The following is a 15,903-nucleotide window of genomic DNA, read 5'->3' on the forward strand; positions in this document are numbered from 1 at the left end:
GGAAATGTTAGTAACCAAACATGTTTCAAGCTTCAGACAGGGGAAGGAGCGAGGGGAATGTCTTTGATAGGATAGAAGCAAGGAGAGACTGAACGACATGTGGTGTGGTGCTGGCTGGGACAGGATGGTGAGGGCTGGTTAAAAACAGCTGATCTGCCTGGAGGAGATAGAAATAGAGAGAGATGGATAAGAACAGAGGAGGGGAGAGAAACAATGCTGGAACTGTGGGGTACATGTTAGAGAAATAAAATACCGCAGATGCTGGGAATCTGAAACAAAAGCAGAGAATGCTGGAAATATTCAGCAGGTCAGGCAGCATGTATAGAGACAGAGTTCATCAGGACAAGCCAATCCTGACACAAACATGAAAGGCTCGTTTTCCCAAGGACCTGATGATCTACAGCGCAGAGATCTGAAAGAGGTGACATCAGACCATAGTGAGTCCTGTGGTTACCATCTTCTATAGATTCTGGAACTATTCCTGTAGATTGGATGGTGGCAAATATGACCCAGCCCACTATTTAGGAAAGGGGGGGAGAGAAAACTGGGAACTTCTGACCTGTTAGCTTCACGTCAGCAGCGAGGAAAATGCTAGAAACTGTAATGAAGGATATAACATCACACCTTAAGAAGAATAGGATTGTATAGGGTCAACATGGACCTATGATGCAAAATGATGTTTGACTAATTGAATGGAATTCTTTGAAAATATGTCTGGTAGAAAAGATAGGAGGAGCCAGGGATGTGGGGTATTTGGATTTTCAGGAGGTTTTAGAGAAGGTCCCACATGGGAGTTGGGCCAGCAAGGTTGGAGCAAGTGGATTTGGGGATACGTACTGGCAAGGACTGAGAGTTGGTTATTGAACAGAAAACTAAATGTCAGATGAAACAGATCCCACTCAGAGTGCAGTCTGTGACTGGTTGGGATACTGCAGGGGTCAGTACTTGGGCCTCAGTTATTCAAAATCCTTCTTCACAGTTTGGCTGAGAGGACCAAATGATATTTTCCAAGTTTGCTAATGATACAAAACTAGGTGTGATGGTGAGCAGGGAAGGGGATCTAGAGAGGTTTCATGGGAGATGGATGAACTAAGTGGGCAGCTGAGAACAGGGCAGATGCAAATATTGTGGAGAATGTGAAGTTATTCATGTTGGTGCACAAAACAGAAAAATAGGGTAATGTCAATGTTCAATAGGACCTTGATGCCCTTGTACACATATCACTGGAAGCCACACACAGGTCCAACAAGCGATCAGGAAGCCAAATGGTGTGTTGGCCCTTATTCTAAGAGAAGTGGGGGACAGGAATAAAGATGTCTCACTGCAATTGTATGTGGTCCTGGTGAGACTGCACCCGGAGTATTGTGTGCAGTTTTGGTCTTCTTACCTAAGGAAAGGATGTCTGCGTGAAAAGAATACAGTGAAGATTCACCCAGATTGATTCCGAGGTGATGGGTTTGCTGTATGAGGAGGGATTGAGTAGATTGGGACTGTAGAGTTTAGAAGAATGAGAGGAGATCTCATTAAAATTCTTACATGCTGAATGTGGAGTCTAAAACTAGAGGTCACAACCTTAGAATAAAGAGTAGACTAATCAGGACTGAGATGAGGAGGAATTTCTTCACTCAGAGAGTGGTGAATCTTTGGGATTCTCTATCCCGGAGCGCTGTGGAGCTCAAGTCATTGACTTCATTCAGAATGGACATCAATGGATTTCTGAATATTAATGGAATTGAAGGATAAGGGGTTAGTGCAGGTAAATGGTTTAGTGGTAGAAGATCAGCCATAATTGATGAATGACAGAGAAGGTTCGAGGGGCTGAATGGCCTATTCCTAATTCTTCTGTCTTTATGTTCTTATCTGAAGTTGTTGAATTCACAGTCAGGTCCTGAGGGCTATAATTTGCCTCGTCAGATTATGAGGCACTGTTCTTTGACCTTGAGTTGGACTTTATGAGAACAGTGCAAGAAGTCAAAGAGAGAGGTCAGAGTGGGAGTGGGACAGAGAATTAACAGGTCAGGTGCTGGAAGCTCAGGGTCACCCACCTGGACTGAGCAGAGGTGCTCTGCAAAGTGGTCACCTGTGTTTGCCTTCTCTTGTGCTGACAAGACCACTCTGAGACCGTTGGATGACTACATGTGTGCGAGAGGGAAAGGTACTACAGAAATGAAGTCCTTTTTTTGGGAGAAGTGTGTTTTGACTCTCTGTACACTTTTTGTAGGCATCTGAACCCATCCTTGGCTCATGAAGGTCAGTAATAACTACAAGACTTTTTCTTTCTCCAGCACTTCCCTGCAATTTTCTTTCTCAGAGTGCCAATTTTCAAGTAGCAATGTAGGAAATATAGCAGCCAATCTGTGCACAGTAAGCTCCCACTACCATTAATGATCAGGTGAACCTTGAGTCATAGAGCCATACAGCACCGAAACAGGCCCTTCGGCCCAACTGGTCCATGATGACCAAGATGCCCATCCAAGCTAGTCCAATTTGCCAGCATTTGGCCCTTAACCCTCTAAACCATTAGTTTAGAATTTTATTAGTGACATTGGTTGAAGAATAATTGTTGGGCAGTACACCAACGTGAACTCCCAAAGTGGCGTGTTGGTATTTTCTACATCCACCTGAGAGACCAGATGGGTCAGTCTAACATCTCATCCAAAAGATTACATGCATGACAGAATGGGACAGGTCACCTGACCAATGGGTCATCTGATCAGCAGGTCATCTGACCAGTGGGTCATCTGACCAGCGGCCAGCTTTGGCTGCCAACATTCACCTTTGTTTCCAGTCAGAAGGGATTGCAGGAGGTTACAGATGTTGGACACCTGAGGACAGGGAGGGAGTTGAAATCCGGTTTGAAAGTTTTAAATTGAGATGTGCCAGATTTCAAAGCTTTCAAGATCTTTGCATCCTCACTGGCCACAGGAGTGGTGCCAGATGATTGGAGGGTGGCAAATGTTGTTCCTTTGTTGAAGAAGGGGGGTAGGGATAACCCTGGGAATTGCAGACCAGTGAATCTTACTTCAGTGGTGGACAAATTACTGGAGAAGATTCTTAGAGACAGGATTTATGGGCATTTGGAGAAGATAGGCTGATTAGGGACAGTCAGTATGGCTTAGTGAGGGGCAGGTCATGCCTCACGAGCCTGATTGAATTCTTTGAGGATGTGACAAAGCACATTGATGAAGGTAGAGCAGTGGATGTGGTGTACATGGATTTCAATAAAGCATTTGATAAGGTTCCTTATGGAAGGCTTATTCAGAAAGTCAGGAGGCATGGGTTGAGTGAGCTAGAGCTTTTCTCTTTGGAGAGGAGGAGGATGAGAAGTGACTTGATAGAGGTGTACAAGATGATAAGAGGCACAGATAGAGTGGACAGTCAGAGACTTTTTCCCAGGGCAAAAATGGCTAATACGAGGCTGAATAATTTTAAGGTGATTGGAGGAAGATATAAGGGGGATGTCAGGGGTAAGATTTTTACACAGGGAGTGGTGGGTGCGTGGAACATACTGCCGGCAGAGGTTGTGGGGGCAGATACATTAGGGGCATTTAAGAGACTCTTAGATAGACACATGAATGATAGAAAAATGGAGGGCAATGTGGGAGGGAAGGGTTAGATAGATCTTAGAGCAGGATAAAATGTCGGCACAGCATTGTGAGCCGAAGGGCCTGTACTGTGCTGTAATGTTCTATGTTCTATGTTCTAAATGATAAAACCTCTACTCACACTTTGGCTTCGGATCTTGCAAGAAATGTATCTCTGCACCTGCCCCTGATTCACTCCGTAGACTGCCATCCAAGTGAAGGTGCCTCCTATTACGATTGTCCAGAAGGTGTGTCTCTGCAGGGGGCTGGGGTTGAAGCTGTGTACACAGATCGATCAGTAATAGTAATAATACACATCACAAAGTGCCTTAGTGAAAGGTAATCACATGTAAAAGTATACCTTTGTCAAACTCACTTCCAGAAGTTATGTCTTCCCCCAGACTACGCAGCGTGAATCACATTCCTGAAGCCCCCCTCCAGTATGGAGGCACAGACCACAACAGCGACCAGCCCCATCACCATGAATACATCTGTTCATACAACAGCCTTCAGACCTTCCTGGAATAAACAGATACAAGTGTTCATGGGCTTGTCGAATCACAGAGGCCATTCAACCCTACCTGTCTGTGCCAGCCTGAACAGGAGGTGTTGAGGTTAATCCCATTTCCCAGTTCTGTCACCCTGAGGACCACAGACATTTGGGTGCTCATCTGGCCATGGGGAGGATTTCTGCCTTCAGCATCCCTTCAGGCAGTGAGTTCCAGACCACCACCACTCCCTCAGGTAGAACATTTCTCCTCAATTCCACTCTAATTGATTGAATTCACATCTGCAGTCCTGATACAGGGTCTTGACCCGAGACGTCGACCATCCCTCTGCCTCTACACACGGCAGGGGGATGGTCGACGTCCCTCCAGCAGTCAGTGTGTTGTTCCAGATTCCAGCAGCTGCAGTCTCTCGTGTCTCTAACTCTAACTGACCCTGGTTACAGACTCTCTGCCACTTCCTTACCTTGTCCAGGCTTCTTCTGCATATAAACACTTCAATTAAATCTCTCTTCAGTCTCCCAGGTTTCAAATTAAACAATTACCACAACTCTCCAGCCCTTCAACAGGCTCTTTAACATTTTGCTTCTAATGATCAGAAGAAGGTTATTCAGTTGAAAGGTCCATATTTTCTCCCTGGGTGGTGATCTAGGGGGTCCAACTCCCCTTCTCCTTACTTCCCTGCACCCTGAAACTTATTCCTTCTCACACTTGCCCAACAACTCCCCTTGGATTCTTTTTGTTACACACTAAGTTATGTTACAGCGCCCATTTAACCAATTAGCAAGTCTTTGGGATGTGGGAGGAAACTGGAGCACCCGGGGGGAAACCCATGCAGTCACAGGGAGAATGTGCAAACTTCACACTGACAGCGCCGGAGGTCAGGATCTCAACCTTGGATTCCTCAGCACCTTCAGAGTATCACAGGCTAGCAGCAGTTCAGTAGCAGAGTCAAACAATGGGTTCCAGCCACTTTTAGAGACACGAACACATAACCTAAACTCACATTGTGGGGACTGCGTGTTTGGTGAACTGAGGCTCTGTCTCCCTGCAGGGAGCCTTAAAGGAGAACTTTAAACATTCTTGTCATTGTGTTTCTCCTGGTATCCTGCCCATTCTCTGTCCCTTAATCACTCTACTGCACTTTACCAAAGTGCAGTAGAAAGTGCAGACTATTCCAGTCACAATGATGGAGCCCCAGAGGTGGATCTGTGTCACTGAAAACGGGAAGGTAAACTGTCTGAATAATCCACACAGAAAGTGACCAGAAGCTAATATTAAACTGACAGATGACAGGATTGGAAAGTGACACAGACCTTGATTCAATGCCAGTGCAGGAGCGTAAATAACAATCCCAGTGTATAAAATCAGAAATAAAACAATGCATAATTTATCTAATCAGGGTCATTAATGCAATTAATTCACAAATCCTGTTTCAGAAGTTATTGAAGTTCAGTATCAGGTTTATTATCACTGACATCTGATGTGAAATGTGTTGTTTTGCAGCAGCAGTGCAGTGCAATACGTAAACATTACTCTCAGTTACAAAAATAAATAAATAATGCAAAAGAGGAATAACGAGGTAGTGTTCATAGATTCATGGAACATTCAGAAATCTGATGGCGGAGGGGAAGAAGCTGTCCCTGAATCATTGAGTGTGGGTCTTCAGGCTCCTGTACCTCCTCCCCGATGGTAATAACGGGAAGGGGGCAAAGGCAAATGGACAGAGACAGAACAAGAAAAGAGAGAGAAGGAGACAGCTTACAGAGCAAGGAACATTAAAAAAGCAGAGACTTGAAGAAAAAAAGGAAGAAATGAAGAATAAGGAAATGGAAGGAAGAAAGAGTAATTTCATATCTTTGAATCTTGAAATGTTGACCATTCTGCCTTTGCAGAGGTGTGGGAGATGATCCACCCACGGGCAGCAAGTACCCATACTATTCTCAGCAAACTTCAACTTTCAACAGTGGAGATGAAGGTTTTCATGCCGCTTATTTTAAGTGCGAGATGAATGGAAAAGACTCATGGAGGAAATGGCTTGGGAGTAGGTTCAACAAGGAGATTTTGACCCATGGACAGTGCTGTGTCATTCTGCGTTGTCTGGGCAAGGTGCAGTGATGTGGCTGGGAGCACATGTATTGGTCGTCAGTAATTTCCCACACATGCAATTCATGGTCACTATTGAGCAGCAGAAAGCTGCAAAAATGGAGCCTGAGAGGGAAACGTTTGGGGAAAGAGCAGGATGGGGGTGGTGGGATGAACTGGATAACTCATGGAATTGGTGCAGGTGTGGTGGGGCCGAATTATTTCTACGGTGCTCCATCAATCTGTAATTCTGAGAGAGGGAAGAAATGAACAGAACAAATTTCATCTGTTAACAGCTGGACGCAGTAATGCAGAACATTCACCAAAGTGGCTCCACATACCCTCCGCTGCATGGCCAAGGGCAAAGCTGGGTGTTCGGCAAAAAATTCTCCATCGGCCAATCATTAAAAAAATGCTTGCATTTCTATAGTGCTTTTCATGATCTCAGGATGTTCAGAAGTAGTTTACACCCATTGAGGGCCTTGTTAAAATGCAGTTTGAGTTGTAATGTAAGAAATTTGGCAGATAATTTGCCCACAGTGAGATCTCCAACATGATAGGTTTTGCTGAGGTTGAAGGAGGGATCAATATTAGCCAAGATTATGGGGGAAACTCTTCAATGTACAGCCTTGGAATCACGGACGTCTACTTGGGAAGGCTGACAGGATCTTGGTTTAAAGGCTCATCTGAAAGCACTGTGTAATGCACAGTGCACCTCAATGCACTGTGTAATGAATTGATCTGTACGAACGGTATGCAAGGCAAGTTTATCACTGTACCTCGGTACAAGTGACAACAATAAACCAATTTACCATTTGTGGCTTTATGATAGAGGGAAGCTCACTAGGACCAGGGATTCGTAAATAGAGGCACAGAGTACAAACACAGGTAAATTATGTTAATAGTGAACTAGAGAATGGTTACAGCATGGAAAGAGGCTCTTCTGCCCATTGAGTTTGTACCGGCTCAATGTGTGGTCAAGAGGTACAAGAGGGATGTGTGAAAAATCCATTTCACTCAGAGAGCCAGGATCTGGAATTGACTGTACGGAATCAGAACCAGAATCAGATTTACTATCACTGACGTACATGACGTGAAATTTGTTGTTCTGCAGCAGCAGTACAGTGCAAAGACATAAAACAGTGGAAAAGGAAGCACTATGTGCCTTTAGACACAATCTGCAACCTTCACTGAGTAAAAGGAGAAGAACGGCAGGTACTTGTGGACATCATCCCCTGCAGTCCCCTTCGGAATCACACACCATCCTCAGCTGGAAATATATCTCCGTCCCTTCACTGACACTGGGTCCAAACCATGGAGCTCCCTCCCCAACAGCACTGTGGGAGCACCTTCACTAGAGGGGCGGCAAAGGGTCAAGGAGGCGACTCACCCCCACCATCTCAAGCGGCATTTAGGGTTGGACAATAAATGCTGGCCTCACCACTGAGGGAGGATAATTACTAATTTCTATGGATGTACAGTGGAAAGCATTCTGACTGGTTGCATCACTGCTTGGTTTGGAATCTCCAATGTGCAGGATCATAAGAGGCTGCAGAGGGTTGTAGACTCAGCCAGCGCCATCATGGGCACAACCCTCCCCACCATCGAGGACGTCTTCAAGAGGTGGTTCCTCAAGAAGGCGGCCTCCATCTCTGTGTTACGTCAATGCACTGTGTAATGAATTGATCTGTACGATCGGTGTGCAAGATAAGTTTTTCACTGTACCTCAGTACAAGTGACAATAATAAACCAATACCATCACTAAGGACCCTCACCACCTGGGACATGCCCTCTTCATGTTACGACTATTAGGAGGAGGTACAGGAGCCTGAAGACCCACACTCAACGATTCAGGAACAGCTTCTATCCCTCTGCCATCAGATTTCTTAATGGTCCACGAACCTGAGAACACTGCCTCATCATTCTTCTTTTGCACTATTTATTTATTTTGGTAATTTATAGTAATTTTATGTCTTTGCCCTGTGCTGCTGCCGCAAAACAACACATTTCACGTCATATAAGTCAGTGAAAATAAATCTGATTCTGATAATTAAAATAATTTAAAATAATGAAATTTATTATTTTGGTTTAATGCGAACAGGACCGGCCAATGGGAGTGGCGTGCTTGCTCTACAAGGAGCCAGCATGGAGTAAAGGGGCCGATTGGCCTCCTTCTCTGCCCAGATAATTCAGTGACCATATGATTATCCTGACTGTGCCAGGGAGGGGAGGGGACCGGACACCGGGAGGGTGTGGGGAGGGACTCCGGCCACTCACTGACCCTCTGACCGTGCCGGGGAGGGGAGGGGACCGGACACCGGGAGGGTGTGGGGAGGGACTCCGGCCACTCACTGACCCTCTGACCGTGCCGGGGAGGGGACGGGACTGGACACCGGGAGGGTGTGGGAGGGACTCCGGCCACTCACTGACCCTCTGACCGTGCCGGGGAGGGGACGGGACCGGACACCGGGAGGGTGTGGGAGGGACTCCGGCCACTCACTGACCCTCTGACCGCTCCCAATAACGAGCACTCCCATTGACCCAGCGCTTACTCGGTGACATCACACCCCGCCTGTGCGTGACGTCATCGGTTTCGTGACGCTAAGGCTCCGCTCGTTCTCATTGGGCTCTGTGCGGGTTACGTCACCCGTGTTGATGGGTCCCGCCCCACCCGGACGGACCCACGTGGTGCGGCGGGAAGATGGCGGCGCCCGGCCGGCGAGGGGCCCGGGACATGGGGGACGGAGCGGCAGCGGCGCCGGGGCCGGGGCTGGGGCGGGGCCGGCACCGGGCCGCCAACACGTTCAGGGTGAGCGGGGGCAGGCGCGGGGGGTGAGACGGGCCCCTCCTCACCCGCTTCCCGCCGCGGGCTCTTTCCGCACCCCCCCGACTGACCTCCCCTTCCCCTCCCCCCTGCCCCTACCCCCTCCCCCTACCCCCTCCTCCCTCCCATTGCCCCCTTCCCCCTCCCCCCCTTCCCCTCCTCCCTCCCATTGCCCCCTTCCCCCTCCCCCCCTTCCCCTCCTCCCTACCCCCTCCCCCCCCTTCCCCGCCCCCTCCCCCCCCTTCCCCGCCCCCTCCCCCCTCCTCCCTCCCTACCCCCTCCCCTACCCCCCTCCCTACCCCCTCCCCCCACCCCCTCACCCCCTCCCCTCCCTACCCCCTCCCCCCTCCCCCCCTCCCTACCCTCCCCCCCCACCCCCTCCCCTCCCCCCTCCCTACCCCCTCCCCCCTCCCTACCCCCCACCCCCTCCCCTCCCCCCTACCCCCTCCCCCCTCCCTACCCCCCACCCCCTCCCCTCCCCCCTACCCCCTCCCCCCTCCCTACCCTCCCCCCCCACCCCCTCCCCTCCCCCCTCCCTACCCTCCCCCCCCACCCCCTCCCCTCCCCCCTCCCTACCCTCCCCCCCCACCCCCTCCCCTCCCCCCTACCCCCTCCCCCCTCCCTACCCTCCCCCCCCACCCCCTCCCCTCCCCCCTCCCTACCCCCTCCCCTCCTCCCTACCCCCTCCCCTCCCCCCTCCCTACCCCCTCCCCTCCCCCCTCCCTACCCCCTCCCCCCTCCCTACCCCCCTCCCCTCCCCCCTCCCTACCCCCTCCCCTCCCCCCTCCCTACCCCCTCCCCTCCTCCCTACCCCCTCCCCTCCTCCCTCCCTCCTCCCTCCCCTCCTCCCTCCCCCCTCCCTCCCCTACCCCCTCCCCAACCCCCTCCCAACCCCCTCCCCTACCCCCTCCCCCCCTACCCCCTCCCCCACCCCCTCCCCCCCTCCCTACCCCCTCCCCCCTACCCCCTCCCCTCCCTACCCCTCTCCCACCCCCTCCCTCTCCCCCCCCCCCCAACTCTGATCGTCCCACCAGGGACCCCTGCCGTCTCCCCCTCCCTCCATCCCCACATCCCCTCCCCCCCACCCCCCCCAAAAGGTGAGAGGGGGGAAAGTTTAAAGGAGATGTTCAGGTGCTTGTTTTACACAGAGAGTGCCTGGAACGGGTTGCCAGGGGTGGTAGCGGAAGCAGATACGATAGTGGGGTTTAAGAGGCTTTCAGAGAAACAGGAGTATGCAGGGAGTGGAGGATATGGATCATGTGCAGGCAGATGGATTAGTTTAATTTGGCATCGTGTTTGGCACAGCGGGGCCTGTTCCTGTGCCGTACTGTTCTATGTGTAAGAATTCTGGGTGCTCAGATATGTAATTGTTTCACTTTGCTGTGTTTCCAGTTTCTCACCTTTTCAGAACGATTGGCAAATGTGAATATCGATATAATCCACCGGATTGACAGGATTGACAGCCATGATGAGGTAAGGGGATGTCAGGTGCATGGCATTGGCTGTTGATATCCTGGGAAAGTCTCTCTCTGGCTTATCAATGAAGAGTAAAGATCACAAACTCACTGATTCTTCACTACAACTTTCTTTGCATAAGCTTTGATCCTCAGTTCTGATCTAATAACCTGGTTTAATGTATTGTCAATTTTTTGACAATGAGGATGATGAATTTAGAGCATGGGTCAGTACATGGAACTATGATGTTGTGGCCATTACAGACTTGGCTGTCACAAAGGCAGGAACGGCTGCTGGATGTTCCGCGGTTTAGATGTTTCAAAAAGGACAGGGAAGGAGGTAAGAGAGGTGGGGGAGTGGAATTGCTAATCAGAAATAATATGAAAGGGAAGACGTCCTGGAGGGATCATCTATTGAGTCAGTGTGGGTGGAGGTCAGAAATAGGAAGCGAGCGATCATTCTATTGGGAGTATTCTATAGAGCCCCCCAATAGCAACAGAGACACTGAGGAACAGATTGGGAGGCAGATTTTGGAGAGGTGATTTCAACTTCCCTAATATTGATTGGCATCTCCTTAGTGCAAAAGTTTTTAGATGGGGTGGAATTTGTTAGGCATGTCAAGGAAGGGTTTCTGACACAATATGTAGACAGGCCCCTGGAGGAGAGGCCATTCTAGATCAGGTACTAGGCAATGAACCTGGTCAGGTGTCAGATCTCTGAGTGGGTGAGCATTTCAGAGACAGTGACAACTCCCTGACCTTTACTCTTGCCTTGGAGAGGGATAGGAGCAGACACTACAGGAAACTATTTAATTGGGGGGAGGGATAATTATGGTGTTATTAAGCAGGAACTTGAGAGTGTAAATTGGGGGCAGATGTACTCAGGGAAATGCACAATGGAAATGTGGAGGTTGTTTAGAGATCACTTGCAGGAGGTTCTGGATAGGATTGAGGCAGGAAAAGGAAGATAGGGTGAAGGAACCATGATTGTGAAATATCTAGTGAAGAGGAAGAAAGAAGCTTAAGGTTTAGGAAGCATGGATCAAACAGGGCTCTCATCACCCTTGTTACCAAAAAACAGAGTTACAAGGTAGCCAGGAAGGAGCTTAAGAATGGACTTAGGAGAGCTAGAAGGGGGCATGAGAAGGCCTTGGCGAGTAGGATTAAGGAAAACCCCAAGGCGTTCTACTCATATGTGATGACTAGAATGAAGGTAGGACCAATTAGGGATAGAGGAGGAAACATGTGCCTGGATTTGGAGGAGATAGGGGAGGTCCTTAATGAATGCTTTACTTCAGTATTCACCTGTGAGAGACCTTGACGTTTGTGAGGGCAGCGTAAAACAGGCTGATAAGCTAGAACATATTGATGTTAAGGAGGATGTGCTGGAACTTGTGAAAAACATTAGGGTAGATAAATCCCCAGGGTAGGATATTACGAGAAGCGAGGGAAGAGATTTCTGAGCCCTTAGCGATGATCTTTGCATCCTCACTGGCCACAGGAGTAGTACCAGATGATTGGAGGGTGGTAAAGGGAGTTCAAGAAAGGGAGTAGGGAATAACACTGGGAATTATAGACCAGTGAGTCTTACTTCAGTGGTGGGCAAAGTATTTGAAGTAATTCTTAGGGACAGGATTTATGAGCATTTGGAGAAGCATAGGCTGATTAGGGACAGTCAGCATGGCTTTGTGAGGGGCAGGTCGTGCCTCACGAGCCTGATTGAATTCTTTGAGGATGTGACAAAACACATTGATGAGGGTAGAGCAGTGGATGTGCTGTATATGGATTTTAGTAAGGCGTTTGATAAGGTTCCCCATGATAGGCTCATTCAGAAGGTCAGGAGGCATGGGATCCAGGGAAACATGGCTGTGTGGATTTGGAATTGGCTTGCTCATAGAAGGCAGAGGGTGGTTGTAGATGGAGCATATTCTGCCTGGAGGTCAGTGACCAGTGGTGTTCCACAGGGATCTGTTCTGGGACCCTGCTCTTTATGATTTTTATAAATGACTTGGATGAGGAAGTGGAAGGGTGGGTTAGTAAGCTTGCAGATGACACAAAGGTTGGTGGTGTTGTGGATAGTGTAGAAGGTTGTCGAGGGTTACAATGGGACATTGCTAGGAATGCAAAGCTGGGCTGAGAAGTGTCAGATGGAGTCCAACCTGGAAAAGTTGAAGTGATTCACTTTGGAAGGTCGAATTTGAAGGCCGAATACAAGGTTAATGGCAGGACTCTTAGCAGTGTGGAGGAACAGAGGGACCTTGTGGTCCAAGTCCATAGACGTGCAAGTTGATAGGTTTAAGGTGGCATATGGTGTGTTGCCTTCATTAGTCGGGGGATTGAGTTCAAGAGCCGTGAGGTAATGTTGCAGATCTATAGAACTCTGGTCAGACCACACTTGGAGTATTGTGTTCACTTTTGGTCGCCTCATTATAGGAAGGATGTGGAAGCTTTAGAGAGGGTGCAGAGGAGATTTACCAGGATGCTGCCTGGATTGGAGAGCATGTCTTATGAGGATAGGTTGAGCGAGCTAGGGCTTTTCTCTTCGGAGCAAAGGAGGATGAGAGGTGACTTGACAGAGGTGTACAAGACAAGAGGCACAGATCGAGTGGACAGTCAGAGACTTTTCCCCAGGGTGGAAAGGGCATAATTTTAGGGTGATTGGAGGAAATTACAGGGGTGGGGGAGGAAGATATCAGGTAAGTTTTGAACACAAGAGTGGTAGGTGCAGTGGAATGTGCTGCCAGGGGTGCTGGTAGAGGCAGATACATTAGGGACATTTAGGAGACTCTTAGGTAGGCACATGGAAGGGTTAGATTGATCTCAGAGTAGGTTTAAAGGTTGGCAAAACATTGTGGGCCAAAGGGCCTGTACTGTGCTGTAATGTTCTATGTTCTATTCCCATCAAGCTCCTTGGGACATTTTGTAATATTAAAGTTGCTGTATGACTGGATGTTGTTGAAAAGTTTCACATTAATGATTGTTAGAAAGCAAAATACTGCAGATGATGGAAATCTGAAATAGTGTTCCAAAACGTTCTAGATCAGACACCACTGGAGAAGGGATACATACAGAAGTGAGAAGCAGGAGGAGGCCACTTGGCCTCCAGTCCTGCAGTGATAGAACATAGAACAATTACAGCACAATTCAGGCCCTTCGGCCCACAAAGCTGTGCCGAACAGGTCCCTACCCTAGAAATTACTAGGCTTACCCATAGCCCTCTATTTTACTCAGCTCCATATACTGATCTAACAGTCTCTTGAAAGACCCTATCGTATCAGCCTCACCACCATTTCCGGCAGCCCATTCCATGCACTCACCACTCTGAGTAAAAAACTTACCCCTACTCCCCAGCACCTTAAACCTATGTCCTCTTGTGGCCACCATTTCAGCCCTGGGGAAAAGCCTGACCATCTACCCTATCAATACCTCTCATCATCTTATACACCTCTATCAGGTCCCCCCTCATCCTCCATCTCTCCAAGGAGAAAAGGCCGAGTTCCCTCAACCTGCTTTCATGAGGCATGCTCTGCATCCCAGGCAGCATCCTTGTAAATCTCCTCTGCACCCTCTCTACAGCTTCCACATCTTTCCTGTAGTGAGGCAACCAGAACTGAGCACAGTACTCCATGTGGGGTCTGACCAGAGATCTTTAATAAGATTGTGGTTGATCTGACTGTAACCTTGACTCTGCATTCCCATCTACCCATGATAACCTGTCGTACCCTTGCTTGTCAAGTACCTGCCTTTAAAAAAACTCAAGGATTTTGCTTTCACCACGCATTGAGGAAGAGAGATTTGAAGACTCATGACCTTGAGAATTTCCCCTCATCTGTTTTAAATGGGTGACTTTTACTTTTAAACAGTGATCCCTAGATCAAGATTCTCCTATGAGTGGAAACATCCTCTCCATATCCACACTGTCAATACCTCTCAGCATCTTGTATGTTTCAATCGTCCCTTCTCTCTCCTAAATTCTGGTGAATACGAGCCTACTCTGTCCAATCTTTCCTATTAAGATAACCTGCCCATTCTCAGTAATAGTCCACAGAACCTTCTCAGATTTAATACACTTCCTTAAATAGGGAGTCCCCTTCTGTACTCAGTACTGCAGATGTGGTCTCACCAAATCTCTGCACAAATGAAACGTAACCTTCCCCTGCTTTTGTATTCAGTTTGTTGTCAGATGCATAAGTACATTGTGTACAGGTGCAATGAAAAACTTACCTGCAGCAGCATCACAGGCGCAGAGCATCAGATAAGCAGCATTCACAAGATAAACAAATAATACAATTTTCACAAGAAAGAACACAATTAGAACAAAAAACAATAATGTTAATTTTAGTGCAAAGTGGTCACAGTGTTGCTAAACTATAGTGATTAGGGTTGTGCAGGTTGGTTCAAGAACCGAATGGTTGAAGGGAAGTAGCTGTTCCTGACCCTGGTGGTGTGGGACTTCAGGCTTCTGTACCTCCTGCCCAATGGGAGGTATGAGAAGATGGCACAGCCCGGATGGTGGGGATCTTTGATGATGGATGTTGCCTTCTTGAGGCAGTGCCTCCTGTAGATACTCCTGATGGTGGGAGGGATGTGCCCAAGGTGTATTGGGCAGAGTCCTCTCACAATAATTTTAGTTTGTTTTCCTTAGTAGCTTTTTACAAATTGTGCATTAGGAATAAAAGAATCAATTAATATTCCAGGTTGAAACAACACACAAAATGCTGGAGGAACTCAGCAGATCAGGCAGCATCTATGGAGGGAAATTAACAATCATGATGAAGGGTCTTGACCTGAAATGTTGACTGTTTCTTTCCCTCCATGGATGCTGCCTGACCTGCTGAGTTCCTCCAGCACTTTGTGTGTTGCTCCAGATGCTAACATCTGCAGAATCTCTTGTGTCTCCATGTTCAGGTTGATGTTGTTTCATTGGTTTTAAAGGAAGTTAAGGCAGCACAACCACTGGAGCTGCTGCCTCACAGCATCAGAGACCCAGGTTCAATCCTGACCCCTGGTGCTGTCTGTATGGAGTTTGCACATTCTTCCTGTGATGGGTTTCTTCTGAGTGCTCCAGTTGGTAGGTTAATCGGCCATCAAAAATTGCCACTGGTGTGTAGGTGAATGTGAGAACCTGGGGGAGTTGACGGGAATGAGGGAGAATAAAAAAAATGGGGTTAATGTAGAATTAGTGTAAATAGGTGCTTGATACAGACTTGGGCTGTTTCCGTGCTGTATCGTTCTGACCCTCGGTCCTTTGTAATGTGGGAAAATGCAGTGAATAAATTTGTGCATCATAAGGTCCCTTAATGGCTGCTGTTGTTTTCCTGTGATATTCCAGTACGCAATAACATAATTGCTGATCTGTTTTGGTATGTAAATGAGAGAAAAATAGTAGCCAGGAAGCAAGAGAATTGTGATGTAATCACATGAGGGGAGTCAAGACCTGGAAGCTTCAT

General features: G+C 48.2%; 1 protein-coding gene and 1 pseudogene across 2 annotated transcripts in view; one reads left to right on the forward strand and one right to left on the reverse strand.

Annotated features, from left to right (window-relative positions):
- Nucleotides 1–2,705: 2,705 nt before the first annotated feature.
- Nucleotides 2,706–8,737, reverse strand: LOC127578165 (sodium-coupled monocarboxylate transporter 1-like; annotated as a pseudogene).
- Nucleotides 8,738–8,857: 120 nt separating this feature from the next.
- The window catches only part of utp20 (UTP20 small subunit processome component), a 124,980-nt gene continuing 117,934 nt past the window's right edge, over nucleotides 8,858–15,903 (forward strand). For both annotated transcript variants that reach the window (XM_052030063.1, XM_052030064.1), the window contains exons 1-2: nucleotides 8,858–8,984; nucleotides 10,392–10,472. In XM_052030063.1, coding sequence (XP_051886023.1) covers nucleotides 8,877–8,984; nucleotides 10,392–10,472 — 189 coding nt within the window. In that variant the 5' untranslated portion in view covers nucleotides 8,858–8,876. The remainder of the gene's footprint in view (nucleotides 8,985–10,391; nucleotides 10,473–15,903) is intronic.

The sequence above is a fragment of the Pristis pectinata genome, chromosome 15, assembly GCF_009764475.1.
Source record: "Pristis pectinata isolate sPriPec2 chromosome 15, sPriPec2.1.pri, whole genome shotgun sequence".
Taxonomy (NCBI): Eukaryota; Metazoa; Chordata; class Chondrichthyes; order Rhinopristiformes; family Pristidae; genus Pristis; species Pristis pectinata.